General features: G+C 34.5%; 1 protein-coding gene across 2 annotated transcripts in view; it reads right to left on the bottom strand.

Annotated features, from left to right (window-relative positions):
• Positions 1 to 5,977: 5,977 nt before the first annotated feature.
• The window catches only part of COS1 (6,7-dimethyl-8-ribityllumazine synthase / DMRL synthase / lumazine synthase / riboflavin synthase), a 74,611-nt gene continuing 60,009 nt past the window's right edge, over positions 5,978 to 20,579 (bottom strand). For both annotated transcript variants that reach the window (XM_089826655.1, XM_089826656.1), the window contains one exon: positions 5,978 to 6,382. In XM_089826655.1, the coding sequence (XP_089682781.1) occupies positions 6,341 to 6,382 (42 nt within the window). In that variant the 3' untranslated portion in view covers positions 5,978 to 6,340. The remainder of the gene's footprint in view (positions 6,383 to 20,579) is intronic.

The raw sequence follows: 20,579 nt of genomic DNA, 5'->3' as shown, positions 1-20,579 counted from the left end.
TTAAATATTTAAATGGCATATTATCCTTAAACATTTGATATATATCCTTCTCTATTATTTTCATGGAGCATTATTGTTATTGATAATAAAATATTAAGAAGATATATCTATATATATAATATATAAGAGATATATTATACATATGTATATTATAATAAATTGAGCAAATATCATTTGTGAAATATGTTAAAGAAATAACTAATATGAGTTAAGATATTAACAAAGAGGTGTATCCCTATGGGAGACATGCCTCTTCATATCATATACATATTCATTGAAAGAGTAACTTGAAACACACAAAAATCAATAAGTGTCATTACAAGTTACAGCAACAACATATTGAATTCGCGTATACATCTAGAGGACTATGATTAAAATCTAAAATTTGTATTTCCTATAATCTGATAACAATTGGCATCCCCCCACTCTTAATATTTCCTATTGCTAACAATTGGTATCAGATCTTGGTCATAGGCTTGAATCTCCTTCTGTAACGTTGTTTGGGGGGGGGGTGTTTTGGTGGGCATTGTTGGAGTAACCACCAACGTTCCCCTTTAGGATGTGTAGCATGGATCAACCACCTCCATGTTCTATAAGTCTAGTGGTTGTATTAGGCATTGACATGTCAATCTTTTGGTGCAATGGCAACCCTATCTTGTAACAAAGAAAAGATGAAACATTATGAAAAGATGGGCACTATGATGAAGAATTTTGAAAAATAATGTAAATTTCATCAAAAGGGGTAAGAGAATATTCTTTATCATCTTATGAAAAAACCCCTAAGATGAGATAAGATAAGATAATGATATTCATGTCTGACAAAAGACCAATAAGGAGTGCAAGGGACTGGAAGATACAACAGGGTAGAAAAGCAACCTAGCAGGAGCACAAAACAGTGTCTAAAAAGGAACTAGCAACAAAACAAAACAAAGACAGGAAACAAGAATGAATAGACGAGAGAAGGACTAGATATCCTTTCTCGGTACAAAGAAGTCCATCACTGGAGGATACAAGCCTAGGAGACCACGGGCCCGAGCCTAAATCTGAGTAGCACTTGGAGTAGAATGTCATTCCCTAATGAATCTGTGGCAATACAATGAAAATGGTGTAATGCCTACAAATTCCTCAAATGAAGAAGACAATGAAATCCTCAAATTGATTTATAAAGATGATGAAGATGAAATTTTAGATAAAAGAGTTCATATATTAACATTCTCACACATCAATATGGGAAATATTATCAAATCATGAAGACAATGGGATACCAAGGCATAGGGCATATTGGAAAAGAAAGGAGGGATTTTTGGAACCTATAGAAACCACATGGAGATCAAGAAAACTAAAACCTGGATTATGGCATATAGACCAAGGTTCTAGTGAAAACAATTATTCTCTTTTTATGAACAGATAAATAAATTAAATGCACAAAGTGATGAAGACTCGAACAAATTAGAATAAACCACTCATATTGTCTTCTTGACTCAATATTTGAAACACAAATCAACCTTGACTCTAGCCTTTGGTTAGATCCAACTGAGCCTCCTAATTTTGATAAAATCCTATAAATGGGATGCATTCTTAGAGAAAATCATTAACTCTCATTTAGCACCACCATTATAATGAATTGAGTTCATATTTTTAGCATCATTTTGAGAGCATTTTAGTCTTGATGTAGCACTATTAGACTTATTTGCATAACAATTCACCATTTTTTTAGTATAATTTGCATCATGTGCTTAATTTGTACTCTCATTTTTTAGGTTGTCACTGTAGGAATGCTTTGCAAATAATAGATCATTCAAATTTTCTTTCTAATTAGAGAAACATAGGTTGGCTATCAAATTTTCAATTCAAAGTTCTAATTAGCTTAAATGTTTTATATTTTTTAATTGATTTGATTAAACTAAACCTATGAAGATATTTTTAATACACACATAGTGAGAGATATGATCAACATTGGTAACATGCATTAAGCATTTGAAACATACATGTATGGTATATTGGACAAATAAGATTCTGCAAAAAATTACAACATAAGCCATAGGAGAAAGATAAGGCATGACCAAGTTATTCTAGGAACATTTGAATTGAAATGTTGAAATTAAACAATAATTGCCATATCCCCTAGTGGTTTGTACAAAAATAGGGATCTTTTGCCAAGTCTTTTGAAATGGAGTGTTAAAATCAATGATCGCATACTAAGGTGTTGATGTGGTTATTAGTTATTGCTCTGAAAGTAAGGCTCTACCCCCCTTTTCATTGAAGTGAAGAAAAAAATATATTTCCTAAATTATTCCATGAAGCAATAACATTAGATGGATGTGAAAAGTACCAATACATGGATTATCCTTAAAAGAAATTATGAGTAATCTTAGAGCAACATTCTTCTTAGTGGCATGGTGAATGATACATATGTCCATGATATCTTAAGTTTTTTTAGAGTGTCTTTATGTCTCCTCCTACATACTTTAGAAGAGCCTCTAGAGGATCTCATCTACTTGCAAGGACTAGACAAAACAAAATATTGTCACTATTCAAACCAAAAATAAATTGGTAGCTCAAAGCACAACCATCTAAGGTAGTGGTCATAATAAATTTGGTTGTGCTACCTTTCTTTTGTGGTTATTTACCAATGAGGGAGGCAAATATTAGGGTTAGATTCTAAAAGGGATCTTATAGCATTTCTTTCACTCATGAAATCCTATTATATGAGTTATTATCTCATTCAATGAAACCATAGTTATGGGTTTTGAGTCCTATTGAACATGCCAAAAATTATTAATATTTTATTATAATATCTAAAAACTTCACCTCATATTGAAATTATTTTAAGTGTGGAATTTAACTTGCAAAACAATCTTTGAATCTTTAGAAACTAATTCTATCTATTATCCTTATAGAGTTGCATCAATGTTATTAAGAAAAAACAATAATATTTTAGAAAGTGAATATATCCTAAGGGGATGCACCTAATAGTTATTTTTATATTAAAATTTCTTATAATTCAATTTTCCAATCAGTATAATGTAATGTGGTAATAATAAAAGACTATAAAATACATAATTTTGGACAGACATAATACGAAATATAAAGCAAGGTATCAATATATAATTATTAGTAAGGACTCCATGAAGACATTTTGGAAAACATGTCAATTTTCCTTCATTAGTAAACCAAGATCAAATTTAAAAAGCCAAATTGCATAGTTCTTAAATATGGGATCACATCTCCTAATGAATTCACTTATACATAAGGAAATCATCACAAGTCGACAATATATAAGGGATTTCATTATTATCAATAAAGGGAGGTAGACTATAATAGGCAAGGGCCTTTTGTTGAATTTTTTTGAAGATGGTTGAATATTTAAGAATTGTGCACCTTATCTTTTGTAATTTGTGTTTTTTGTTCATCAATTTAAAGGAATTCATATTATGTTGAAATGTGTCGTCAATGGACCATTCCTAATAATTATAAATTGACCCCTTGCCGACATTTGTACCAAAATCTTAATCAATTATCGCAAAAAATATCATTTGAGAGTTATATGATGTTCACTTTCTATTGACAGTTTGATGTCCAAATTTGAAGACAATTCATTGATATTGTGTTGAAATGTGTCTTCATTAGATTATTTCTAATAATTATTTATGATACCTTGCCTAGATTTGTGCAAAATTTTCAATAAATACATCATTAGAGTTTAATTTGATGTTCACTTTCAGCTAAGAGTTTTCGAATAGATCTATTTTATACAGATGTCACAACAAGAAAATTGGCAAATTTATTAATCATTTAATGAACATTGGGCTATCACATGTCCTTAGGATCCAAATCATCGAACTTTATAGGCCTTAGTTAACTTGATGATGTGCAAACTATTAGCTAATGGTGCAATAAAATGAAGTTATCAAAATGACAAATTTAATATATTGTGTGAGTCAATTATATTTTGTTATAAGAACACAATATTTCCATAAAATGAAATGCTTGAGTCCACCCCCATTGAGCTAGCATTAAATGACCATAAGACTATTACAGAAATAAAGTTGGGGATATGTGGAATAATGCCACATGTGAATCATTACATTGGTTATTTTTGCATTTCTTCAAATAGTTAGGTCCCACCTTGAATACAATGTAATATTGTGGACCAATGACATAACTGGGAGAAGCCAAATTAAAAAAATTTAAAATATAAATACACGCTAAGCAATCCCCCATCACTGACGCCGCATATTTTTGGAAATTAAATTCAAAGAAGCAATAGAAATTGGGAACCACCCAACAACTTTAATTGTGACAATGAATGCAATTTGAGTTTCCCTTAGTAGAAATTGTTGAAGTCCCTTATAAACAGTGATTGTCCTATGTTTCCACGTTCATCTACATTAAAGGCATTTCCACTATGATATCTAAGATTCTTCATTAGAGAGAACAAACCTTGTTCAACTATTAAAAACCTCATCCTATCTCTTAAGTTTCCTAACGACATTGTAAGACTTGGTGTTTATAAGACTATGTACTCTTATACGGCACCATATATTAGTGAGAATTAATTTTATTAGCATTAGAAATAAGAGCATAGTATCAACACTAGACAAGCATTTTCAAAAACCAAACCCTCTTCAACACTCCAAAAATAAGCACCACATTTACAGGCTGGTTGGGCAAGTGATTGGCTGAAAAGAATTTCTCTCAAGAGAAAAGTGAAGGCAACAGAAATTGGCAACCAACCCAACAAATTTTTTTTTTTGACAAGAGATTTCCACAATCCATTATATTAAGATGCAATAAATTATGGATTGAATTATGTAAATTGTTGTTTGCTGAGATTTTGGATCATATATTGTTGTCCATCTGGATGATAGAGAGCATTAGATAGCACAAGGAGAAAACATGGATAAAGTTGCAGACTTGGACAAAAAGCTAGATGTAATGGACAAGTTGGAAAGTGATGTAGAAGTTGAGGGAGAGGTGGTTGGAGACATAGAAGTAAAGAATGTACTCTTGCCTTCCACCTCTTCTACTAGATTTAGCTTGTTTAGGTATGCAACATTATCAATGTTTTCTCCTTGTGCTCTTTTAGCTCTCTATCACCCTAGTGGTTGATCACAGTGTGTGATCTAAAACAATAATGCAAAAAAATCTAACACAAGTTAATCCATAACTATAATATCTTAACCTCAATTGCAACAATAGATGGGGGTTGAGTTTCTTTTGGCAATCAAATATTGCATTCGCGTAGAAACCACACTTGTCTTTTGTCTTTATTTCCACCTCTTCCCTTTGTCTTGTCTTAAAATATTTATCTTTTTTATAATATTGTTTGTAATTGTAATAATACACATCAAAGTTATTCTATTATAGCTATATAATAATTTAAATTATATTTATTGAAAAATCAACTAACTACATTAGCATCTTCTTTCTTCTAAATATTCTTAGACATGAATTCCTTTGTTAATATTTTTAACATTACTTTCATATTTTTATTTATGTTTAAAAAATTATATTTATGTTCGTCCTCAAACTTGTAATTGATAACATTTTTTGTCATGTTGCTATTAGGATTCAACTAAGTAGATTTTGATTCAAACTCATTAATCCATTTTCATTAGTGGTTCAAAAGAACCTATCTCTCATGAGAATGACTGGAGCGCTTAGAATTCATTGAATCTAGATTATGAAGCACAATAGGACTCTCAGGTCACCTATCCTAGTACTATTCTAGCTCAAGTGTTCTTCAGGAAAAGCCCAAATTGCATGCAACGACTTTGCAAAACCTTTAGCAAGTGTCCTACCTCCTTGAGTTCAGCAATTGATCAGTAGGAGATTTTTTTTTTTTTGTAGCAAGTCAAATTGTGATAACATCGATGTTAAAAAAACTTTTAAGCTCTATACTTTGTTTAAGTTGAGGTTTTTAATCAGGATTCGTATCATTTAAATAGAAAACTTTTTTTCAAAACAAAAAGGATTTGTGTCATGACATATGCTAATTTTATTGACGTCACTTGTTCAAGTAATTTTTACAAAGAACCATTTATTTCACAACAATATTTGGCATTCTCGTTTTTCTCGTATTTGTCACATCTTCAATGCATATTTCTGACTGTATTATCCCATCTGATTTTCAGACTCGCAAACATAAACGTTAACAGCCAGATTTGGTAGATCGTATTAGAGCTACAAAGATTCAACCTAAAGAACACTGTAAATTGCTCACAGACCTATGAAAAAGCCAGAAAATCTCTCATAGTTACAGTGAACTAGAATCATTATTCAATTATTTCATGGGCGGTGCTGCATTCATATTCCCTGTACCAATAATCATGCATTTTTACTGTTTCAGATGATGTTGAAATAAGGAAGCCATCTCAATCTGCATTAAACACAATAAAAATGATGATTAAATACTACCTTGTATACAAAAAAGATATACAAGAAGCAGCAAAAATGAGAGTCTCTATGAACTTATTAATGTATTTTGTTCATATCTTTGCCAGTAAACTGCCACAATTAACGAGCCTAGAAGACCTCCATAAAGTAAAGAACGGAACATGAAATGTAAAATCAATGTTTTCAGACAATAAACTTGATTGCAACCAAATGCACTTTTTGGTTCAGTAGATCGCTCTGATTAAGTTGATTCTTTAGATATATGAAAAAAAATCCTTAACACAAACCTTGCTTTATACCTGCTAAGAACGAAGCAACTAAAGCCAGAATACGTTACAAAAGGTTTCTTATTTTGTACTCCCTTACAAAAGGTGAAATCTAAATAGCTCATTTTGAAGGCATTGAAAGTTGTTTTTAATGAATGTCTTGGACAAGGGACTTTATTAGTTTCATTGAATGCAAAATAAATATAATATTTTAATAAAATGACCAAAGACACATTTGCTGTTTTTGAAGTTCTAAAATTTTCACTTATTTAAAAATTATATAAAATAGTTCAATATGATTCACTCCCACAATTTTTTATAAGAAAATAATTCATTTTCCTAACAGTTTAATTCCCAGCAATTTAAAGAACTCTCCAGATTTATCAGCATGCAAGTAATGATCATTTATGAGGCCATGTACAGACACATTTTGTTCAGCTGTATTCTCCACTGCAAACTTCGTAAATGTTGAAATATGCTCAGAGATTCGGTGAACGCCAAAGGAGACCACAAGGAATATAAGCTAGGTAGGAGCCTGCTTGGGTATTCCTCTGTTATTAGTGCCAGATAGCTCAATTGAATAGCTATAAAATTAGGAGAATGCTTTTGCACTCAGAATCAAAAAAAATCGCACTAACAAATTGCTCTTTATTTTCATTCCTTGATTGATCTTTGGAGAAGGCTTTTGCACCCAGAATCAGACTCTTGATAATTTTGCTGGACTTCCCCATGGGCAACTCCTTTTCTACATCTACCTGCATTTCCATGGACCCTGATTGTTTTCTTTCTTATCACAAACAGCTGGCAAATGACTGTTCATAAATTGAGGGAAACTTCTCATACGAGGATTAACAGGGCGTAGATTCTGTAAATTGTGAAGTGTCTGCCCACATTCACCAAATTCACCAAATCAATGTTTTTTACTCACACACTTCTCCCAAATATCCAAACTCTGAAATTGGACCTACAATATACTTAATAAATCAGAAATCTCCACTCTCTGATCTCTGATTATGCACAAAATACCCCCATCCCTATCCAAACTCTAGTCCTGTATTTGCACTGCACAATTTTACAATCTATTGATGCCCATTTGGGTCATGCGAGACCATATTGGCATCAGCCCCATTTTGACAACTGAGGACAACTGAGGACAACACAGCCCTGCCTGCCTGCTTGCCCTGTCAGTCTCAAGTAGTACTGCTTACAAACCTCCAGAAGCAATCAGCGATCAGCAATCAAAAAAATGTAACTCCAATTTAGCATCTGGGGAGTATCCTAGTGTGCTTCCTTAGCCAATATGGTTCCCGGCTTCTCCGTTTTTATATACATTCTTCCTCAAGTGAGATCAAAAAAAATCTTTACCCACGGCTTGTACTCGAGAAATAAGAGTATGGGATTCAAAAAAATCCTTCCTTAGCTTTGCCCAGAGAAGCCTTCAAATAGGGGATTTTTCCCTATCACAAATCATGGAATCCCTGGTAATCTTCTCCAACAAGTGGAGTTACAGAGCCACCATTTATATATGCTGCAATAGAGTAAACCAGGATGATAACAAATGGGCTCTGAAGAGAGTGGAAACTGTGAAAGCATAGATAAGCCACGTTTAAAAGAGAGCGCAAGCTGTGAAAGCACAGATAAGCCACACGTACAGGTGAAAAAATGCCACAAGTTCTACTAAATGAGTGAGAGTTATGGTTCATATTAAGAAACCGTAGATATCAAACTCACAAAATCTAAGATTCCAAACCGTGCTCTTTAAGATATCACTGTATTGGTCAGAAGAATGGCAAATATGAGGCAAAAATACTAATGGTTAAGGAAGAAGATCTGTTGCTTTATTTCTTCTAAGTATTGGTAATCGAACTGTTCTACTGCAAATGATACGAGAGAGGGCTTCATCAAACCTGACCCAAAAGATATCATATAATTAATGTGTATAGGGCCACCACTTGAGCGCCTAAGAGAGGACATAATGATCATCCCACAGGCATCATTCAGGAAGCCTCCTATTGAAGGAATAACTTTTGTTATGTGTGACAATATTTTCTATTTTTGCAGATGTTGAAACACCCTTAGGTATGTAAAAATGCTTGCTACAGTTGTGAAGTATGTCAGCACTAGTAAACAAGTTACATGGTAGTAAGAAAAATTATGTTGATGGAGTTAGATCAAGGTTTGTTCTTTTTATATGATACAGATTATTTGTTTCTTTGTTGTTGATGTTTTTTTCTTTTCAAGAATTAGAATGTTCATTAAATATTATATTTTAAAATGTTGATGTTTATTATTATATGAATAATGTTATTTGCAAATTAATAGCTTAATGTTCTTTAATTTTTAGATATGTGTTTTATACATATTTGATAGTTATTTAAGTGATTGAAAATATATAACATTACAAATGCATGCTTGTCATTCTAAAATTTAAGAGAATATATTATATTTATATATATTTATTTCTAACATGTCAAACAATTTTTCTGATTATTTTATTTACTTTTATCCTAGAACTATGCTATATTGTAGATCTCATAGTAAATATATCCCAACTGCTACTTCTTATTTTTTCACATTTACTTTATATGTATTTTAAGTATTCAAAGATCAAACATTTGTAATTTGCTTGTATTTTTTTTACTGCAAATATATTAACTCTTCTCACTTCTCCAAATTTTGTGTTTTATACTTTACTTTCCAACCTACAACTCTACAACTATTATGCATATGGCAGGAACTATGACACTTTGTTTCTCTTGTTTAAAGGTGAAAACTGCTACATGAAGCTAATTGTTAATCCCTATGCTCCACGGAAATGACGTTTTAGGGGACGGGGACGTGTTTCCGGTACGGGGACGGGTCAAAGCCAGAATTTAGGGGATGGGGCCTTAGGGGATGGCAATTAAAAATATAGGGGATTTTTTTATATAGAAAGACAAAATTCAGGTATGCATATCATAACATTGATAAACCATTCACCACAGACATTTTAGAAAATTAATACACGGAAAATTATCAAATGACAAATACTAAGTACCTCCATTATAAAATATCACATATATACATAGTAAAATCAAAATGCCTAAAGTCTCCAAGTATTATGCATAAAACCATAATGGAATAAAGAGAAGTGCAACTAAAATAGTAAGTAGTAAAGAGAAATACTAAATGCAATCTTTCCTCACTGCTGCTACTACTGTTGCTCTATGTTCTTTTTCCCTCTTAGCGAGTACATATCTTAAAATGAGTAGAAGAGTTAGTGTTTTAGTGTTTTAATGGACAAATATGGTTTGCACATATTTATTATGTCTTTAAGACAACTATGGACCCGCACAAAAGGAAAAATTTATTGTTTTCTCTTTACCCGACTAGCTGGAAAAAAGGGGACAGCTAGAAGTTTTGAGGACGGCTAGGGGATGGCCCAGGTACTGCTGGCCATCCCCAAGTTTACTGCCCAAAATTTTTTGCCGTTTCGGGGACGTTTCTGAATTTGGCAAAAAAGCAACAGCTTTGGAGACAGCAAAAATCTGTCCTGCGTCACTGTTTCGTCCCCTGGACGGGTACGAGCCTAAAAGCATAGGGGGCACATCCTGTGGAACACTGGTTAATCCTATAATAAGTAGTTTTAAAGAAAATAAGGAAGAAAAAAAAAATACTGCTTCAAACAATTAATAAATGAAAATTGATTTAATTTCGTCACATTAGAAATCAGTTGGAGTTTCAATGCAGCTTGCTGTGTTCTAAAAAAGATTTATAGATTGGTAGGATCTGATTGATGATAACTTTGTAGTGTTCTGATATGGAATACGTCATGTTGGCTGTACATCTAAGGCAGGTCGTCCCATTTCAGGGTATTCATCATAGGGATGATACTGCCTTTCCTGTTACACATTCTTGTTTTTTGGGTTTGATGCAGAGCATCCAACCTCTAAACCACCAAACTAGAGATACACTACCCGAATTTGCCAACTTGGTGTCCTACAATTCAACACCTTTCCTGTCATAAGATTTTCCAAACCCTCTGTCTTTCAATTCATATTGTCTTATTGAGATGCCTTTGATCTCTCATTCCTTAAACTGCTCTCACACCACCTTTGCTCCCAACCCTATCAATTTGACTCCCCTACACGTGACTCAACAACCCATTACTGTACTCCCCAGAAAATCTCTAAGGCATATGACCCATTCACATTATATTTATGACTGTCTGCACACCCTCACTTACAATGAACATCCCCCTCTTTATGTTTGAAACTTAACCAGTCCCTTCCCAATGAACTCAACAGGTCTTCAACACCTTCTTAGACTCCATAAAAACCCTCAAGCCCTTCACTACCCAATTCCTGACCCACATACAAACTTGGACTCTGTTTACTGTCAGACTGTGACAGTTACAGTCACCCAAATGTATATTAAACCAAAAAGTCTTCCCATCACTTGGAACTGTCAGAGATCTTCCCACTACACGTGCCTAGATATTCTGGCACCCTCCGTCATATCCTTGCATGCATTGATTTCACCCATACACAGTTTACTGGCTAAAAACACATTTATGAGATAGAAAAATTAGAGTTTCCTTTATTGGTTCCACGTGCAATTTAATGCATGGTCCTGTGCAAACACTGGGGCATCAAAAGCATGCTAAATATAATTTACAGCATGCTAGATATTCCTTGAGTTTATTGGACGAGAAACATGGACTTTTTACATTGTTTTATGCCACTGGAAACCCCAGTAAGGGTTTAACCAGTTTAAACAAAAACTTGAATATCTTTCTAAGAACTGAAAGAAACGAAATGATTCAAACACCAAAATGTAAAAGAATTAATGCCTCGTCAATGTGAAACAATTGTCAGATCATTGCAATCAGTCTATGCATAAAAACGGACTGTGATCAGTCTGATTTTACTGGAAAACCGTGATTAACAGCAGAGAACCCTTGATTTTGTATTGCCAATTCACAACTTCAACCATTACAGAGCATTTACATGATATTCAAATCTATTTAAAACCATCGCTATGGAACAATTTCCTTAATTACCTAAACATCGCTATTTCACAAGGAATATGGACCAGTTGCAAAATAGCGAAAACATCACTATGTCACAAGGTTGATAATGTGAGTTGTGAACAGCGCAACTACTTATTAGGACAACTTTGTCAGACTGTTTATTAGTGTTGTTTTATTAGGACCCCTTTGTAGCAACTTATGTCATCTTTCAGGACCTACAACCTAATGACTGCATTATTGCACCTATTAGGCTCTTTATGGCATTATTACATTAAGTATGGTCTTTGTAGACCTTATTAGCAAATCTTTCATTGGTTGACCTTCATGTATGTCTTTGGGGTAATGGAGTGCCTCTGCACCATACTCCCCCCCACCTGAAAAGAACTAACCATGAACCACAGGGATACTGCATTCCTTGAGTACCTGCAAAAAATGGGTAAGTACCTGTACGTGAAGTTAGAAAACAAGGAGAAGCAGATAGGAAGGGTCCCACTTGTTCATGACCCCAAAGACAACCTTTGGAACTTGATCCACCATCTTGCCCACAGGAGGCTCATCCTTCAAATTTGTTTTCAGACTTGTGGTATCTGTGTCTGCCCTGTCCATATTCTCTTTCTTGTGTATAATAGGACACATAACTGTCCCTACCATGACCCCTTCAAGCAACCCGGGTGGTGTGATTCCTCAAGCCTTGGAATGGCATGAACTTCTTCCCTCTTGAGAGGCTCTTGCTTACAGAACATAATGATCTTTGACTCATGAGTTGCTATCATACAATACTTCCCTATCAATTGCCACGCCTTCCTTATAGAAAATGTTAACAATACATAGGAATTATGTAACAGAATCCTGTCCCAGTATTGTCCAATCTGAAAATCTACATAAGCTTGCTCCTTCACAATTAATGAGTAATTGTCTGAGACCCAACATGTCTTATAGGGTCTTGGGTGGGGTATCCTAGCCAAATTGAATTTATCTACCATTTCATTAGATACCATATTGTCCTGTGAACCAGAATTAATAACTACTTTGTGAAGTTTACACCTACACTTTCTTACAGTTTTGAATAAGTTCCTTCTTGGACTCAAGTCCTTGTTGCATGGCCACACATCGTGTCTTCTCATCATCAACATTTCTCCATCTTCCATTAGTCTTGCTCGTCTGATATGTTCTTCCTCATTTTCTTGGACCAAACAAGTCCTCTTCCCTTGTCATTGAGAGTTAGGTGTTTGTTTCTCAGGGCACCTATTGGCTGAATGCCCAACTTGATCACAATTGTAGCACCTCCCTGCTCGTCAAGAATCTGACATCCCATTTGCTCTAAATCACATGTGACCTATGTTTCTATCATCTGACAATCTCCAAGAGTTGTCTGCAACTTTGTAACCAGTTTTCTCAATGTCTCTTCTTCATAACCCATAAGCCCTTGATACGTGAAGAACATTTCACAGGATGGAAGAATGTCACATGAAATCATCGAATCTCAATCAAATTTAGCATTCTCATCCCAATCATTGAGAATCTCCTTCAAATCATCTGCTTCTTCAGTCGAGGAAGAAATCAAGCCTTGCTCCATTTCATTCAATGAATCATATCTTTGATACGCTTAAGAACTGCAAATGTTTCTATAATGGCTCGAACTCCTTTATAAATGACTTCCCCTATCCAAGACTTAGCAGCTTCAATCAGCTTTCTTTCCTTGGATGTCTAAGACAAAATAACAGCACTTTGAGAAAATTGTTGCCGAATGACTTCATTTAGGCGAGCAATTTCCTGTTTGAGTTGATTCTTATTTTCCCATAATTCATGATTGCTTTTTGATACATTAGCTAATGCATCTGGAGCATCTTGCAAACAACTCAAACGTGACTCCTTCTTGATTTGTACCTTAGTGAACTTGTAATTAGAACGGGTAAATTCTTCAACAGGTTTGTCCACCAGTGGCTCAGCAGCTTCTACAAACTTAGTTTTCTCCGAATCAACTAAGATGCTTGAAACAATCTTATCTTTCAAAGATTTGGACTTAGATTTCTTTACAGGGAGGTTATCCGGAGGTACAACCACTTTCCTTCTCTTCATTGTAATCCTGCTCAACCATGCACGCAAGCTGAAACTTTCATCTGTAGAAACAGGTACAGTGGAGACCATTGGCATTGACCCTGATTGTATCTTCGTTGTGACTAAACAAGATTCAATCTGCACCGCTGAATTCATAGGTGCATAATGCAAGGATTCTATTATGAATAGCTCAAAACTTGTCAGAGATGTATCAAGTTGAGAAACTTGACCCTTTGTAAGAGTTGGAAAATCTTCAAGCACACTTCACAAATGTTCATATTGTTCATTTGCTAAAATGAGAGGAGCGGTTGAAGAAATAGGAAGAGCCAACATGTTGACTTCTGAAACTGTAATAGGTGTGAAAACGGTAGAAAATGAATCCACATAATCATCTATCTCATCCAAAAAAGGTGCTCCATGCATAGATGGTACATGAGTCTGTGCAAGTCTTGGAGGAGATATGATCATAACTTCCCCTTCTTCTTCATCTTCTTCGGTTTGATTTTGTTTCTAATTCCTCCTCTGATTCTTGAATTGGTTAAGGGATCTAAGATGAATTAGATCCCTTTTTGCCCTTCCACTTGAATTTAAGAGACTTCTTTGCATCAGAATAAGAAGCTCCATCTTTACCTGTTATTTCCAGCTATGACTTCCTTCCAGGAGGACCAAAACTTCCACAATCCAAACCCAATTTTAGATTAACCCTTTTGAGGCCTTTAATTTTCAGCCACTTCTTGGTGTTTGCTAAAATGGATTGAAATCTATCAAGAATGGATGTACCTTCCTTCTATTGCCATTGAATGGGAAAAGGGCATCTTTTATTAAAACCTACTTGATAATATTCGGGATCAAGAACATTGCCATAATCTTCAATTTGGAAATCCGACGGGATCTCAAGCATGTTAAGATCAATGATTTTTTGCAAAGTTAATCTACAATAATCCATCTTCATTATATCTAGTTTTGTTCGCATGTCAATCCAAATATCCTCGATGCGATGAACATGTGTGAAAGCCCTCTTGAGTTGAGAATTCATCTCTCTATAATCAAAGTCAAATCTAGCTTTGAATTTCTTCAAAGTGATCAGCTACAATTATGCTTCCATATTTTTTGCTTTATGTACAAAATCGATCAAATAATTGCCAATTGCCAAGGGTTTGGCAAAAGAAATACCGAAACTAGGTCTATGTAAAGCATGTTTATCAGATTGAACTTCCATAAGTTGTCTAGCTAATTCCATCAGAATGATCCTATCAGTAGCATACCTAGGTAAGGTATACGGTTCACCTTTAAAATATCCAACCCTCAAGTAAGTAAAAGTTGGAACTGGATAAAGATACAACCATATTGATTTACCTTTTCCCAAGCTTCATCAGATACCCTTTTGATGGATAACTCTCTATCAAACAAACACCGAAAATGCCCAAAGAAAGCATCCTGAACTCTTTTGAAATGAAACTTATTATTAGCCAGAGTGATCTGATCATAGTAATCCCAAACTGGAATATGTAGACGATCTCCTTTGGTTGAGAGTCCAAAGAAAGATCCCATGGCAGCAGCAATATAAACAAGGTGTAGTACTAATCAATTCTCTCCAAAAGATATGTTCTTTATTTTCCATTATCTAGAAGATGAATTTATACATCCATGGTTCAAAATTGGTGGAATCTTTAAGACCACAAACCCTTCTGAAAAGAATGATAAGATCTTTATATTCCTGCTTGAAATTAGACCTGTGAACGGTCTTTGGCCATCTGGAGAAGTTGTTCCTCTTGGTATCCAACCAGTATTGATTTACATACTTCTTATAATCTCCCTTCTTCTCATTCCATATTTCCAAAGATGATTGTTTGGTCAGATCTACGCATTCTGCATTATGTGGCACTTTGAAAATTTGCTTGATAACTTCTGAATTAAGACTAATAACAACTCTGCCATCAACATCCTCGATTGTCATTGACTTTGGGCTTAAACATTTTGTGCATCCGAGAACAAACTCAAGTTCCATGGCAGCCATGGGAAACGTAGATACCAAGCGAATATGACTTCTCTTGATATGTTTCATCTCATGATCAACCGGGGTTTCTATTCTCTGTAGAAAATCAGTCATGTCCACGTGTCTGATTTTTGTGTCTAATACATTGTCAAGAATGGATGTGAATTGCGATGGAGTTCTATGAGCCAACTCTTTATCAAACTGGTATTTCATTTTGCCCTTAGATTTAGATGGCATCTCTTGTGTTGCAATACAAGAATCCCAAAACATTACATCATCAGAGGAAATCGCCATAAAGGTTGATTCTTGAACAGCAACAAAGGTTCGAGTATGGATTAGATACTTCGTAGACCCAATGAGATGATCTCAAAAAGAGACATCATACATATGTAGTGGATGAAAATGGAAGATGGAATGAAACATTATGAAAGTGAAAATAGAAGGAAATGGATATATTTGAAGGTGGAATGCATGGGAATGTGTGCGAATGGAAATTGCTGATTTCCAAAAAGTGACTTGGGTTTTCAAGATGTTATTGCATGGAAAATGGATTACATGTAAATGCAACATGTAATGAGGAATGAAAAGTGAGATGAGATGCGGATGCGGATAGAGAATGAGCTTACATGTAAGTGCGGACAATGGATGAGATGCGAAGTGTGTAATGACATGGGAAGTGGAAAAACATGTATTTGCTCACGGAGGCGTAAGTGCATATGGAAAGATGGAAATGGAATGTAGGTTGAGGTGAAATGAACTTTATAGTCGTCTTTGTGGAAGGTGAAGTCAAAGTACATAGGAAAACATGCACATGACATTTTTGACCTTTCAAAAAGTGACTCTAAGTCAAAAAAGGGTTTTAGAGATGAAATTACACGAAAGACTTTTCATGTAATCATGTCGTGCGATTGGATGCAAAAAGTGAGATGAGTGGAAATGGAAATGGAAAATGAGATTACATGTACGTGCAGATGATGAATGAGATGAAATACATGTAATCGCATATGACGAATGAGATGCAAAGTGTTGTGGCATGAAAAGATGGAAATGGAATGTGATGATGCTCTTGCATGAAATGGAAGATGGAGTGAAAAGCAACATGACCAAGTTCTTGGGAAAGAACTTGCAACTAACCGAAAAGCAAACACACAAAAACAAAACTTTAAAAGAAAAACATACCTTTCGCAAAAGACCCAAACATGTCAACAAGCGAAGCACTTCAATATGCAATTTCGAATTTGAAATTTGGGAAAAAAACAAAACCATGAAAATGAACCATTTCATCATTTTTAAAGGAAAAACACACTTTCCATGGCAACAAAATCAAAAGTGTAAAACATCAAGCTAAAACATGCAAAAATCAGCAAGATAAATACAAATTTATTAGCAAGAAGGAAACTGTCCACTACTTACATGATGATTATGTGCCAGAAATGGAGGGAAAAACTCCAATATTGAAAAATTCTCCAACAAACTTAGATCTTTTTAAACTTTGCAAGAGAAACCCGTAGTGAGCAGCAAATGAGGCATTTTTTATGCATAATGCCAAAAACGTGCCATAAGAATGCTCAAACTTCCAACGTTTTGAGCAAATGCATGTTCATGGGACATTTTTGGATAAAAACGTGATTCAAATCTGTCATGTTATAAGTCATTTTTGACCTCTGAATACAAAAGCATGCCCTTCAATGATCAAAACATGCATTTAAAATATCAAATGTTTCCTCCTTGCCTCAAAACGTGACCAAAAACACTCCAAAAGTGGGCATTTTTTCAAAAATGTGGGTCAATAAGAGGATGAAAAATGATGTATTCAGCAAGAAGATTCAACGATTTTACCATAGAAACACTTGGATTAGCAAAAACGACCCTAAAGTAGAAGATTTGAAGAAATTCCATGGAAGAAATCAAGCAAAAACACCAAAAACGTGTTCTTGAGAGCCAAATGCATGAAGTTTTTCCAAAAACGGGTTTTGGAAGGGCAAATACATGTGTCAATGCAAAACGCACCTTTTGGAGGTGTATGCATATATTAAAAATGTTATATGTAGCAAATCACACCTTTTTGGTGCATATGCATATTTAAGCTACATGCATATGCAACTCAAAGCAAAAGCTGACCTTTTTGGTGCATATGCATATAACACATGTAGCTCATCTTTTTGATGTCATTGCTCATTTTAAGTGAGTTTACATGCAATAGCACCAAAAAAGTCCACTTCTAAGTGATTTTACACTTTAAGTTGAATTTTACATGCAATAGCATGAAAAAGGTCCAATTTTAAGCGACTTTTACATGTAATGACATGAAAAAAGTCCACTTTTAAATGATTTTACACATTTAAGTGATAATAATAAGCATGTGTCAATTTAATTTTGAACAAATATTACTTAAGTGGGACATAAATTATATTTACATTATAATATTAACAATATAATGTGTAAATATCATTTAATAAGTAATATTTACTAGAGCATTTGATTTAAATATCAAAAATTAAAATGAACTATATAGTTAATATGGTTGCTTATGTGAAAAATCAAAAAGTAAACTCAACTTAAAAATATAACATAAAGTGCACTACAGTTACTTTAAGTGAAAATTTAAAAGATAAAGTAACTTAAAAACATAACATAAAGTGAATTTAAGTTATATTTTTCAAAAAGTGAATGTCAAATGAAAAATATAACATGATATTTTTAATTCGTGTTGTTGCATCAAAAGGTCCACTTTTTGGGCACTAAAATGGCCATATCTTTTGACTGACAACTCCAATTAAGCCCCAAATTAGATCAAATCGAAGGGAAAACCAAAAGCAATGACTGAGCAAAACCAAAGAACTAAAGACCAAGAAACACACACTCAAAAACGAAGAAAATGATGATGAAGGCCTCAAAAATCAAGCACAGGCTCAGCAAACAGAAAAAAGAAAAAGACTTGAAAGCCTTCGTAAAAGAATTTGCTATGTGAATTGGAGTTGATTGATCGATCAACATTAAGCAATCAAATAACAAATTCAACTTAGAGAAATGCGAAACTAGTTTGAAAAAGTTTCCTACTATTACCTACATTTTGCGGTGACAAAAAGCAGGACAAAACCTTCTTCCAAGTTACCATTTTGGGAATACTTAAGGAACTGGTCTTCGATTCTTGGTCAGGGTATACACTACTAACTTTTGCTGGGTAGGCTAAAACTATCTACTTCCCAATTAGGAGTCTCTTTCTAGTAAAAGTGTTAAGTTGGGTACACGCATTGGCTTTACAACAACAAATAGGGTTAGAACCCTAAGGGTTATTGGTAGAGGATGGTGTGCCTCTAGCACATAGACTAGTCCTTTCTATCTGAGGTGATCATCGAAGATTAAATCATATGACACGCTTACGACAAGCTTATCCCCACGAGATTAGCAGTAGTCAAGGAGCATAATATGTCAGAAGACTACCAACCGTACACCCTAGATAGCGGATAGATACAATTGGTTGCATGCGAGAGTGGGAACCTCTCATTGATCTAGGGAATTACACGAATTCCACCAAGAGCACATGCACCTGGGGGCCATCTGTATGCCGGCAATGCATATTCTTATTGCTTAGTTGTCTTATGGACTGCAAGGAAAGGAGAATTCTAGTGGGGATAGTTAGATAGTTTCCTAACAAACTCATAGTGTGGTATGACGAAACTAATTCAAACGCAATAGACAAAACCCTATGAGTATGGAAATTAACAAGATAACCATAGGAGCAATAGACCGAACCAATATCTCTCAACAAGGCCCACAAAATCTGCTTGGAGGGGTGGATAGAGAACAAATCCACTGGGATGGCTCACATTGCACCTCAAGCAATTCAGAACTAGCTAAAGACAAGAACTATGCATGTCCTCAAAAAATATCAAGGAATGCTTTCAGGCATGGCTAGTTAATCATTTTCAATTCTTATATATATAAAAAGTTAAAATGAATTCTTATATATAAGTTAAAATGATAAAATGGTTGCATGTAGTTTGATTCCAATTGGGTTGTCATCACATATTGCTTGGAATTTTATGGCTACATTCACTTGGTAAGTTCAAGGTGAACTTAAAAACAAAGGAAATGAAAAATGAAATTTGAGGTTGATGGGAAAAGAATTCTTCTTAGGAGATGACAAATTGGGGGTGGAAAGGTATTGTCCTTTAAGAGGATGGAAACATTAATGAGACATGATCATGTGGAGTGGGCAGCTAAATGTGTTATCATACCTACTCATTTAAGAGTGAAAAAAAGAAGTTTTTAGCCTGACATTACAGTGTTGCTGGATAAGTATAGCAAAGTATTTAGTGAGATTCCTCGTGGAGTTCCACCGGATAGGGGTATTGTGCACAGAACAGAGCTCTTGGAAGGAGCAAACTGGTCATAACTATCCTTATAGGCACTTGAAAAGACACAAAGATGAGATTGAAAAGGCAATCAAGAAGCTGTTGGAAATGGGACATATTAGGCCAAGTAAGAGTACATTTGCATCTTTACTGAAAAGGATGACACAATGTGGATGTGCATTGATTAATAGCATTGAACATGAAAACAATAAAAAACTGATATCACAGGCACTATTATCTTTGAATGTAATGTGCACAATACCCTAGCAGCAGTGGCAAGATTTCTAGCAACACAATGATAGCATAAGGACAACAAATTAGATGTATAGCTGTTTTCACTGGTAACAATTATCTCAAATAAATAAAATGCAGCCACTTGACTATAGGATATATTACCTTGGGTAAGTGGTAGAGCAAAGGGCAATATATTACCTTAGGTAAGTGGTAGGTCAAGGACAATCACATAAGATTTAGAATGATCTCAGCCTTGT

Source organism: Cupressus sempervirens, chromosome 4 (genome assembly GCF_028749045.1).
Source record: "Cupressus sempervirens isolate cs-2001-9-10 chromosome 4, ASM2874904v1, whole genome shotgun sequence".
Lineage (NCBI taxonomy): Eukaryota > Viridiplantae > Streptophyta > Pinopsida > Cupressales > Cupressaceae > Cupressus > Cupressus sempervirens.
This window is presented reverse-complemented; position numbering and strand designations above follow the sequence as displayed.